A 13,040-nucleotide genomic window follows, 5' to 3' on the forward strand; every position below is an offset into this window, starting at 1 on the left:
TTAATGTTTGGCTGAATTACTTTGTTGTTAGATTTCCATGGTGCTGGGTTGTATCTGTAGCTGAGTGCCACCGCCTACACATTGTATCTCAGTGCCTGAATTGTACCTCTGAGTCCTGTTGTGAAGGCTTTGAGAATGACAACAAGAGCAGGAAGTGCACAGAGTTGGCTTGTTTGCAGTAACTCTAATCAGTTCAATACAGGAAAGACACAGGACATGTGAAGTGTATACAATATATCTCCTATAGCTTTTTGATCTTTGAAAAGTGCAGGCAACACTCATCAACAACAATCCATATTGACCTTAAACTCTACTACCCACGTCCCACTCATTTAAAATCCCATGACAGTTTAAACACACAAGAAAAGACAACAAACACGGGATTGACATACTGTACATTTTGTTTTATTAAGTAAATGCCAAGGCCCTTGCAGTATGCATTAAAATGCAAACCGTCAAGGCTGATAAATTCCACACTAAGGGTCATAGCAGAGGCTGTTTGGGTTGTTGGGAGTTCAGCAGCAGCGATACAAACACAGAAACCCCTTAAGCACATTGACCGTCTGTCCCGTCACACTGTGGATGGATGGACTGAGTCACATTAGTCCTAGTCGTTGACACAGTGCTGTTAAGTAGCCAGAGATTTTTACAAGAGGACATAGAGCAGTAGCTACAGAACATCATGCATTCATATAGTGCTGCTGTTTTTCTCTTACATAAAGGATATCAGGGAGACCATGAACCTGGCTTGTTTTCTTATGTGTTCTTCTTTTTACCAAGCAGAAAAGACAAATAATATCAATTTATATAAACAAAATACATTCTTAGAAAAAGTTGGTTCAAATAGTTCAGTTTAATATTTTTCTTATTTGTATATATTATATATAGACTGTATTCACATACAGTACCAGTCAAAAGTTTGGACACACCGACTTATTCAAGGGTTTTTCTTTATTTTTTAAAATTATTTTCTACATTTTAGAATAACAGCGAAGACATCAAAACTATGAAATAACACATATGGGATCACGTAGTAACCAAACGATTGTTAAACAAGTCAAAATATATTTTGTATTTTAGATTCTTCAAATTAACCACCCTTTGACTTGATGATAGCTTTGCACACTCTTGGCATTCTCTCAACCAGCTTCATGAGGAATTATTTTCCAACAGTCAATGCTTAGCACTTGTTAGCTGCTTTTCCTTCACTCTATGGTCCAACTCATCCCAAACCATCTCAAATGGGTTGAGGTCGGGTGATTGTGAAGGCCAGGTCATCTGATGCAGCACTCCATTACGCTCCATCGCTCTCCAAACCAGATGGGATGGCATATTGCTGCAGAATGCTGTGGTAGACATGCTGATGAAGTGTGCCTTGTATTCTAAATAAATCACTGACAGTGTCACCAGCAAGCACCCCTACACCATCGCACCTCCTCCTCCATGCTTCACGGTGGGAACCACACATGCGGAGATCATCTGTTCACCTACTCTGCGTCTCACAAAGACACGGCGGTTGGAAACAAAAATCTCAAATTTGGACTCATTAGACCAAAGGACAGATTTTCATCGGTCTAATGTCCGTTGCTCGTGTTTCTTGGCCCAAGCAAGTCTCTTCTTCTTATTGGTATCCTTTATAAGTGGTTTCTTTGCAGCAATTCGACCATGAAGGCCTGATTCACACTGTCTCCTCTGAACAGTTGATGTTGAGATGTGTCTGTTACTGGAACTCTGTGAAGCATTTATTTGGGTTGCAATTTCTGAGGCTGGTAACTCTAATGAACGTATCCTCTGCAGCAGAGTTAACTCTGGGTCTTCCATTCCTGTGGTGGTTCTCATGAGAACCAGTTTCATCATAGCGCTTGATGGTTTTTGCGACTGCACTCAAAGAAACTTTCAAAGTTCTTGAAATGTTCTGCATTGACTGACCTTCATGTCTTAAAGTAATGATGGACTCGTTTCTCTTTGCTTATTTGAGCTGTTCTTGCCATAATATGGACTTGGTCTTTTACCAAATAGGGCTATCTTCTGTATACCACCCCTACCTTGTCATAAAACAACTGATGGGCTCAAATGCATTAAAAAGGAAAGAAATTCCACAAATTAACTTTTAACAAGGCACACCTGTTAATTGAAATGCATTCCAGGTGACTACCTCATGAAGCTGGTTGAGAGAACGCCAAGAGTTTTCAAAGATGTAATCAAGGCAAAGGGTGGCTACTTTGAAGAATCTCAAATATAAAATACATTTTGATTTGTTAACACTTTTTTGGTTACTATGTAATAAGGGCTCCCGAGTGGCGAAGCAGTCTCAAGCATTGCATCTCAGTGCAAGAGGTGTCACTACAGTCCCTGGTTCGAATCCAGGCTGTATCACATCCAGCCGTGATTGGGAGTCCCATAGGGTGGCGCACAATTGGCCCAGCATCATCTGGGTTTGGCTGGGGTAGGCTGACATTGTAAATAATAATTTGTCTGACTTGCCTAGTTAAAAAAAGGTTAAATGAATATATATACTGTACATATTCCATATGTGTTATATCATGGCTTTGATGTCTTCACTACTATTCTTCAATGTAGAAAATAGTAAAAATACAAAAACCCTGGAAGGAGTAGGTGTGTCCTAACGTTTGACTGGTACTGTATATTTTTTTGTTGTTGCACATTTTACATCACAGAGTTTTAGCGGCCCTCATTCCAAATCCCCCAAAACCTAAGTAAACAAATAATAATAATATATTAATTCATTATTTTATAATATTTATTTTATATAGCGCTTCCATTTTACAAATAATCTCAAATACGCTTAAAAACAAAAAGCAAAAGTACTTGTAGTTCTTGGGAGGAACAAAGACATTCAGCAATAGGAACAATGAACAGAGTTGCCTAATTCTCCCCAAATAAAAACAGAAAGCAAAAGTACTTGTAGTTCTTGGGAGGAACAAAGACATTCAGCAATAGGAACAATGAACAGAGTTGTCTAATTCTCCCCAAATAAAAACAGAAAGGTATCCGTTAAAAGCTTAATCTATATGCGCCAGTAAGTAGCAGAGAGACTCAGATAACAGAAATCCATTACGTTTCAATCATGCTTGCGGCCATTTTAGTTTGCAAACAAAGGAAATACTAAAGAAAGAGAGCAGGCAAGCATAAGAAGCTAAGAAATAAAGGAAGAAAGAAAGAAAAAACACAAGTAACTGCAGAGTTGGTGACCATTGGAAATATATTCTTTATCACAAACAAATGTCAATGACATGTTTAGAATGTAAACAGGATTACTCAGATCAGCCCTGCTAAATGGCCTTCACATAATGCTCATTGAAAAGGCTGTTTAATTACCTTTTGCCTAAAGTGGGAAAATTAAGGTTAACACAGTGCTTTGACAAAGGATGAATATCATACATTTAATTTTATTAAGATATCATCCTCAACCTTCTTTTACAATGAAGTGAACTCTACTTAGTTGGATTGCCATGACAACAACCAAAAGTAATGATCTAATTATTTATTTCTTGAAAATGCAGAGAGAGAGAGAGAGAGAGAGAGAGAGAGAGAGAGAGAATTATTATCTCGGCAAAGGAGAAACGCTCACCAACAGGGATGTCAACAAATTTGTGCACAACATTTGAGAGAAATAAGCGTTTTGTGAGTATGGAACATTTCTGGGATCTTTAATTTCAGCTCATGGGATCAACACTTTACATGTTGTGTTTATATTTTTGTTCAGTGTAGTTCTTGACTTGATTTCTCAGATTTCTCTCGTGAAGGTTTTGAATTGTCTCTTTAGTGAAACGGCACGGTGGTTTCACAAAACAAACAAAACTAAATGGAATTCAAGTAATTAAACAGACGTCGGTCAATTAGTTGTTTATTAATAACCCCCCGAAATTGAAAATGTCGGTTAATCGCTCAAACCTAGCTATTCAAGATCTGCTATTCAAGATTTCTCCCATTTAAGATTCCTGTTATTTATTCCAGATCTGATGACATGGGGATAAGAAAGACACTATGCACAAACAGGGGTTCCTCTACATTGATAGTTACTGTACATGTCGCCATATATAACTCTGGTTACATGGTTAAATGAAGATGTCCCACTTAGGCCGTTTATCATATCATTTTTCTTTCACAGTTACGGTCTGATTAAGTGGTGGCTCTCCCATAGGCACCAATGAAATAGCAGCTGGGTCTGGTCTGCTTAGTTCATTGACTGTATATGAACAAGAAAAAAGGAGCGAGTTAGTCTCGCTTCCTTTTCCGTCTCTGGTAATGGTTGGTCAAGGACAGCAAGCAAAGTAAAGCAACCCAACCTCTTGATTCACTTAAAATCATGACTCCTTTCCTCACTCAGTTACCATTGGAAATATGTACCATATATGAAGTTATTTCAAAGCTATCAGACAGCAACCCAATACCTCAGCATTTGGTCTTAGCGAATAAATAGGAAGGCAGCCAGAGATATGTGCCATAGATTTTTTCCCCCTTGATAATATTGTATACCATTTAGAAGATGCAGAGCCTTCTAGATTATAAGCATTGGTTTTTGTGTGTAATTGTTAAATATTGGCTATGAATGTATACAGAAGATACACATGCATAGGCTCTCCCACGGCATGACATTTCAAACATTGCAATGGCTTTCGTCCACATTTTAATGCAGTTCCTGTTGGAAATCAGACCACAAAATAGGGAGAAAACGCTGCTACTCTGACAGCCAGGCGGAGAGACAGAGAAACAAATGCATTTTGATGGACTGTCAAGCAAATCTGGTTCATAGTTCTTCACTGCACCCATTTATGTATTTTTTTTCTCTCCCTTTCAAAAAAAAGAATTCACACCAAAACAGGGTAGACCAGCTCAGACTGACAACATTTCAGCCTTGTACAGTATATGTTGAAATGCATTAGATTCAGTTGGTTGGGAATGGACCTTACACTGAATCTCCAATCAAAGCATTGTGACCTTGTTTACCATAAGTAGTCCTGCAAATATAAAACTTTAGCAAAAGGGGTTTGATTCTAACATTAAATAGCTAACAGTATATTTATGTACCAATATTCTCATCTTGCTCATGCATCAACAAAGAGGCTGGTATAATACTAGGTACACATTATGATGCATAATGAAATCAGAAAGTAATCAATTTCAGAATAAACAAGAAAACGCATCTCAAAATTTAAAAAAAACAAAATGTTTCAAACCTTGCTACAGACTAAGTGCAGAGCCTGACTGACCATGATGAAGCTGAACTGGTATATAAAAAGAACAAACATTTTTTACAGTACAAAACTTGGCACAGTATTCTCGATCAGCTGTATTGTCTGTCACTCGTTTCCCCGCCCCCCTGCGGCGTACGGCCCTTCCGATTGGTCCACATCAGAACCCCACTTACGGTTCTACGAGCAGAACACCCTGACAGAGAGGAGGAGAAGGAAGTGTTACTCATCCAGCTCACTCTGTAACAAGGCCTTTGATCACATACATTATTATGCCGCTTTTTAATGAGGCATTGTGCAAACCAGACTTATTTCTTAATTCATATGACAAATGTATAAAAAGGAGGCTATTATCTTTAAAGGCGCAATCCGCAGTTCAGACAACAACAAAATGCCACCCTCCACTGTTTCGGTCAAAAGCTGAGGGATGGGGCTAGAGAAATGTAACCACTTTTAAATTCATAGACAGAGCTATGACCATCCATGATATAAAAATTGTTTTAACCATGTTTTGAGGCTATACAGTGTTTGCTTACAATTACATTGTTTACAAACAATGGAGTAAAACAAGCTTGTATTTTTGGTTCTGATGGGGTACGAAAGTTGAACTAAGCTCATGAGTCATTTTGAAGTTATATTCTGCAAGAATCAATGGGTGTATTTCATTCATTTAATAGTGCAAAAAATGGATGTACCATTGGAAGATTGCCCCTTTACGAAACAATGGAATGGAATTATAAATATACGGAGTGAATGGAAAACACAACAGAGCCACTTGTTAACACTGTGATCCGGTTGGTTGAGTTGGATCCCTTTTCAACTGGTTTCTATGGTTACCCATTCTGCATTTTGAAAACAGTCATAAACCAGACCAGAGACTGCATCTCCAGTGTATCTACAGCCTGCAGGTCCCTCCCACCAGTATGGCACAGTATGTAAAAACAGCAGAGATGTCCCAGGGACAGTGTGTGGCTGTGAACGAACAAGAGGGGAACACAGTGAAAGCTGCGGGGGTAAACTAAAGACTCACTCGTCAGAGTCCTTTTTGCTTTCCTCAATGTAGGCGATGGATTCCGAACGCAGCCGGTTGGTGACCTCGTACGTACGCAGCGTGACACCGAAGATGTCCTCGTGATAGCGGTTTTCGTCCTGCGAGGAGAGAAGATAAGGTGTGTGTGTGTAATAAAATGGCCACAGGATTACGCCATAGATGAAGTGAGGTTAGATGAGTACAGGAAGATCAAATAGATACAGTGGGATCGGTGGGGACAGAGAGGAAAGACGGATACATTGTGATCGGTGGGGACAGAGGGGAAGGACAGATACAGTGGGATCGGTGGGGACAGAGGAAAGACGGATACATTGTGATCGGTGGGGACAGAGAGGAAAGACGGATACAGTGCAGTGCAATGTACAGTACGGTCCAGCATCGTCTTGAAACATGTTTTCAATAGCCAGGGCTTGGATAAAACCGTTTCTTAGTTGATCATTATCATTTAAAAATGAGTTTGATTCTGTTTAGTCAATAGTGATCCAGCCATTCTGCTCATGTGGATCTTTGATTCCAGTCTTTCATGTACAGTATTGATAGTCTGTACAGTTGGTTGTCTGGTGGTCTTTACCCATTTTGCTTATTCAAATCTTTGAAACGTGCGTTTTTGGTTTCTCTTTCTTTGAGTCGGTAATGTAACAACCTTATTTGAATCCCACCAAACAAATCCTGAACGTGTCTGAATGGGTCTGTCATATTCTGAAAACCGTCCATAAAAAGGTGTAATCTGCCAATGTCCAAATCACATGACTTACATTTACTCTGTACTTTATGTTTCAGTCAGTCGTTCAGTCAGTCAGCTAGGTTAGTTAGTTTAGTGTTCAGGATAGCGAAGCCCGTTGTCCTTACTCTGAGTTTGCTGATGTAGAACCCTGCGTCCTCCAGCGTCATGTTTCCCTGCAGTTTGATAATCTGCTGGACGGTCTTGAGGACGTCCCCGGCCATACCCACGTCCCCACACACGTAGATGTGTCCTCCCTCTTCCTTCAGGTACTGGTACACAGTCTCCGATAGCTGCTCACAAAGCACATCCTGCACATATGTCTGTGTCAGAGAGCGACAGGAGAAAGAGGGATTTAATCAATCAGATGGAGAGAGCTACAGGGTCAAAGAGAGTGGAAGGCAACAAACAGATTGTAGCGATGGAGCATCGGGTTTGTTTAGAATCCTACGTACATGGTGGCCTGTGTGAGGACAGTATTTTACAACCGGAAGAAAGCAACAGTGGGAGTCAAGCACAGGAGGTAGATGGCACCTTAATTGGGGAGAACAGGCTCGTGGTAATGACTGGAGCGGAATTAGTGGAATGATATCAAATACATCAACCACATGGTTTCCAGGTGTTTTATTCCATTCCATCTACTCCGTTCCCAGACATCATTATGAGCCCCTCAGCAGCCTCATGTGGCGTCAAGGGAAAAGACAAACACAGGGATAAGGGATAGAGATATCCATACGTTTTATTTAGAAATCCACTTTCTTATGTCCCACATGGCCTTTGTCTATGTTGCTGTGTCTTTACTGCCAAAGGCACAGTGTCATGTTTAAACTCAAAATGGACTAAAGCAAGTGTTTAAGGTTAACAGTACCTTAGGTGTGCCAGGCTCTCTGGAGTAGGCTGTGTACAGCTCTTTGAACACCTCCTTGTTTTTAGCCTGGATTGTCTCCTCCTTGTAGATGTGGTCTATCTGGGACTGACGACATCCAAATACCAGGATCATAGGGCAGGATTTGATCCCTATGGAAGCAAACACCACATTACTTCACCTTTCACAGAACTATACATGTTTTAGAGTCATCTAAAGACTACAGTGTATATTTATGAAGTTCTGTCTGTGATGTTGAATAAGCACAAGTGATACTGGCTGCACAATGTGTGGTTTATTTGACATTTTTATTAAAAGTCATTATCGAATAATTCCCACATGCAAGAATTAAGATCAAGTGTGAAAATGCGTTTCCTTTTTTGTACACAAACCTTTGTGTTCGTAGTCAAAAAGTTTCTGTTCCCAGAAGCTTCTGAAGGGGGCGATCCCAGTGCCTGGACCGACTAGGATACACGGAGCTCTGTGGTCCTTTGGCAATCGGAACGTAGGAGCACTAGAATCAGACATTTTTAATTAAGAGCACTAGATTCAAAGCATGTTTTCCATCAGAAATTACAATTGAAGGCATAACATAAAACATTTAAATAAATGTACCAAATGATTGTAGAATGCACCATAAAGGCTATGAATCAAGACATTTTCATTTCTAATAACTAGAATCAAAGCATTTTTCTTTATCTTAAAATGTCTTGATTTGTAGCCTTTATGTTGCATTCTACAATAATTTGGTACATTTATTATTTTAGATGTTTTATGTTATGCCTTCAATTGTAATTTCTGATAACTAGAATCCAAGCATTTTTCTTTATCAGAAATTCAAATGTAACAGAAGAAACAACCATTTTAGTCAATGATTGTAGAGGACACCATATATGAGTCAATGTTGGATATGAATCATATGGTATAATCATGTGCAGTGTTGTGACCTGCACTGACAGAGCTGAGTCAGCACATATGAATACACACCATATAACAATCAATGTTGACGTTTGTTATAGTCCAAACCACCACTTACAATCATAGAAAATGACATCCATAAGAGTAAAGCAATCATGCAACAATAACACACAAACACAAAAAGAAGTACAATGTTATACCCTCTGACAAAACAGGGGACCATTTCTTCTGCCTCTATTCTGTTGAGCCATGATGAACATACTCCATGGTGGATCGGGCCCTCTCCATCTGAAATGAGACAATTACCCATCATCCACTTCACCGGCGTACCGCCTCCTCTCCAAACTACCACTGAAGAAGAGGACACATAATGCAGTTCCCAGGGCTAAGGGCATTTGTCTCCAGATTAGAGAAATTACTGTAATTTAACCATCATGCTCAGCTCACACACATCACATCATATTGCGCACATCTCTGAGAAATCATAACCTTTACCATATGTAGGGGAAATAACCTCAGATCAGTGTCTAGGGCTAACTTTACACTTGTAAACACCACGTAACCTAGCGACAGCCCTTACCTCCAGTGTTGTAGAGCCTCATGCCATAACCATGCTGAAAAGACTAGCCTAAGGAACATGTAAAACTGACTAGATCAGTGTCTGAGGGAACTTCATCCTGCTCCTGTAAACTCACAGTCTAGCGCCAGCCCTTACCCCTGGTTTTGTATGACACTACGGCCACGGTGAGGTGAATCTCCCCTGGGTGAACGTCTGGTGAGGAGCTGATAGAATAGTATCTGGGCTGGAGCAGGGGTAGCTGGGTTAACAGCAGGGTAGAGGGCATTTGGATGGAGGGAAACTCATCCAACACCTCCACCATGGTTGGGTTGTTATACCACTTCCACTTCTCATACTCCTGCAAGCCCTGAGAGGAGAGGAGTAGGAAAGGAGAGGAGAGAGGTGGAGGAGATGAGGAGGAAAGGAGAGAAATGGAGGAGAGGAGAAGGAGAGAGGTAGAGGAGTAGAAAAGGAGAGGAGAGGAGAGGAGGAGGAGGAAAGGAGAGAGGTGGAGGAGAGAGGTGGAGGAGAAGAGTAGGAAAGGAGAGGAGAGTAGAGAGGTGGATGAGAGGATTAGGAAAGGAGAGGAGAGTAGAGAGGTGGAGGAGAGGAGAGGAAAGGAGAGAGGTGGAGGAGAGGAGAGAGGTGGAGGAGAAGAGTAGGAAAGGAGAGGAGAGTAGAGAGGTGGATGAGAGGAGTAGGAAAGGAGAGGAGGAGGAGAGAAGTAGGAAAGGAAAGGAGAGTAGAGAGGTGGATGAGAGGAGTAGGAGAGGAGTAGGAAAGGAGAGAAGTAGGAAAGGAAAGGAGAGTAGAGAGGTGGATGAGAGGAGTAGGAGAGGAGTAGGAAAGGAGAGAAGTAGGAAAGGAGAGAGGTGAAGAAGAGGCATGTTAATGTAATGTGCATTCAATATACCCTACTATAAGGAGCCATGCTAAAGAAAATGTATTGCTTCAAAGAAAATGAGTTATTATGGTTGTTTCTCCAACTCCACACACCTGGTGGAGAAGATAAGAGGTGAGACATATCTTAGTCAGACAACTCACAACAATCTCCTGATGTGATGACATTATGTATGATTGACTTCTGACATATTTTGGGCTTTCCGGCTTCAGTCATTATCTGAACTTCAAATCAAATGAAATGTTATTTGTCACATGCGCCGAATAGAACAGGTGTAGACCTTGCAGTGAAATGCTTACTGACAAGCCCTTAACCAACAATGCAGGTTGAAGAACAGCCGGAGCCTGAGTACCTTGTGTAAACCACAGACACTGGGAGTCACGCAGGTCAACTGAGACGAAGACAAATAGCAAGGATAACCGGTAGCTGAAGATCCCACCGTGGCTTGATGTCTGTTTTTTATTCCAATGTTTCTCTTTTTTTCCTCTTTAGTTTTTTTAGAATGAGTTGAACCACAAAGAGTGAGGCACTCACTCGCCTGGCCAACAAAGTTTTAAGACATTCACCAAAATTGACGTTTTTGAACTGTGGGAGTCTCTGTATGGGCAGAAAATGTGTCTGAGGGTTACCGGGCGCAGGGCTTAAATTCTATTGCGTCTGTGCAAGCTAAAACTTGTCTACTCTAAGGTTATTTCCAACAAGCGCAAAGTGCTTCAAAATGGTTTTCAATCACATAGAGGAAGGCATTCATGTTTTTTTTGTAAACATATTGAATACACGGGTCAATTGTGCCTTGAGCACAGGGTGCCTCCGTTTTGCGATAAAGTGGAAATTCACAGCTACTGTCTTGACAAGAACGTATTCAACAGGGAGACATTCAAAAGGTTTACATTTTGGGGTTGAAGAATTCCCATGATAATAAAGCAAGACGTAAAAACCAAGATGATGCTTTTATTTCCACCTTCCCAACAAGTATTTGTACCTCTGTTTAATGTGCTCACTGTCTGTGACAAAAGGCATAATGAAAACGCTTGAAGAATCTAATGAAGGCTAATCAAATGAATTACCTTAGCAGTCCTTTGTGGCTCAGTTGGTTAAAGCATAGTGCTGGTAACACCAGAGTCACGGGTTGGTTAAAGCATAGTGCTGGTAACACCAGAGTCACGGGTTGGTTAAAGCATAGTGCTGGTAACACCAGAGTCACGGGTTGGTTAAAGCATAGTGCTGGTAACACCAGAGTCACGGGTTGGTTAAAGCATAGTGCTGGTAACACCAGAGTCACGGGTTGGTTAAAGCATAGTGCTGGTAACACCAGAGTCACGGGTTGGTTAAAGCATAGTGCTGGTAACACCAGAGTCACGGGTTGGTTAAAGCATAGTGCTGGTAACACCAGAGTCACGGGTTGGTTAAAGCATAGTGCTGGTAACACCAGAGTCACGGGTTGGTTAACGCATAGTGCTGGTAACACCAGAGTCACGGGTTGGTTAAAGCATAGTGCTGGTAACACCAGAGTCACGGGTTGGTTAAAGCATAGTGCTGGTAACACCAGAGTCACGGGTTGGTTAAAGCATAGTGCTGGTAACACCAGAGTCACGGGTTGGTTAAAGCATAGTGCTGGTAACACCAGAGTCACGGGTTGGTTAAAGCATAGTGCTGGTAACACCAGAGTCACGGGTTGGTTAAAGCATAGTGCTGGTAACACCAGAGTCACGGGTTGGTTAAAGCATAGTGCTGGTAACACCAGAGTCACGGGTTGGTTAAAGTACAGTGCTGGTAACACCAGAGTCACGGGTTGGTTAAAGCATAGTGCTGGTAACACCAGAGTCACGGGTTAGTTAAAGCATAGTGCTAGTAACACCAGAGTCATGGGTTGGTGAAAGCATAGTGCTACCAATACCAAAGTTGTGGGTTCAATTCCCACTAGGGTCACACATAGTGAAATGCACTCACTGTACAGTAAGTCACTTCGAGTTAAGTGTCTGCTACTTCAAATAGAAATATGTTTGGTTATTCTATCCTGTGGAATCTATGCATTATTAAACATAAAATCACAATGGACCTACAAAAATGCAATGTACCAGGGTCTTCCTAGCACTGAATTCCTTCAGATAAAACTGTACTGAACTGTCTAATTTCACCAGCAGGAAAATCTACTCCATAATGACAAAGCAATAACAGTTTTTTTAAAACTACAATATCACATTTACATAATTATTCAGACCCTTTACTCAGTACTTTGTTGAAGCACCTTTGGCAGCGATTACAGCATTGAGTCTTCTTGGGTAGGACGCTACAAGCTTGGCACACCTGTATTTAGGGAGTTTCTCCCATTCTTCTCTGTAGATCCTCTCAATCTCTGTCAGGTTGGATGTGGAGCATTTCTGCACAGCTATTTTCAGGTCTCTCCACAGATGTTCAAGTCCGGGCTCTGGCTGGGCCACTCAAGGACATTCAGAGACTTGTCCCAAAGCCACTCCTGCGTTGTCTTGGCTGTGTGCTTAGGATTGTTCTCTTGTTGGAAGGTTAACCTTCGTCCCAGTCTGAGATCCTGAGCGCTCTGGAGCAGGTTGTCATCAAGGATCTCCCTGTACTTTGCTCCATTCATCTTTCCTGACTAGTCTCCCAGTCCCTGCCACTGAAAAACATCCCCACAGCATGAATCTGCCACCACCATGCTTCACCGAGGGATGGTGCCAGGTTTCCTCCAGACGTTATGCTTGGCATTCAGGCCAAAGAGTTCAATCTTGGTTTCATCAGACCAGAGAATCTTGTTTCTCATGGTCTGAGAGTCTTTAGGTGCCTTTTGGCA

General features: G+C 41.3%; 1 protein-coding gene across 1 annotated transcript in view; it reads right to left on the bottom strand.

Annotated features, from left to right (window-relative positions):
• Positions 1-6,242: 6,242 nt before the first annotated feature.
• The window catches only part of LOC120062808 (nitric oxide synthase, brain-like), a 74,774-nt gene continuing 67,976 nt past the window's right edge, over positions 6,243-13,040 (bottom strand). The window contains exons 22-27 of the mRNA XM_039012880.1: positions 9,487-9,697; positions 8,972-9,059; positions 8,246-8,367; positions 7,857-8,005; positions 7,117-7,311; positions 6,243-6,365 (exon numbers count right to left, since the gene is read on the bottom strand). Of these exons, the coding sequence (XP_038868808.1) occupies positions 6,243-6,365; positions 7,117-7,311; positions 7,857-8,005; positions 8,246-8,367; positions 8,972-9,059; positions 9,487-9,697 (888 nt within the window). The remainder of the gene's footprint in view (positions 6,366-7,116; positions 7,312-7,856; positions 8,006-8,245; positions 8,368-8,971; positions 9,060-9,486; positions 9,698-13,040) is intronic.

The sequence above is a fragment of the Salvelinus namaycush genome, chromosome 18, assembly GCF_016432855.1.
Source record: "Salvelinus namaycush isolate Seneca chromosome 18, SaNama_1.0, whole genome shotgun sequence".
NCBI lineage: Eukaryota > Metazoa > Chordata > Actinopteri > Salmoniformes > Salmonidae > Salvelinus > Salvelinus namaycush.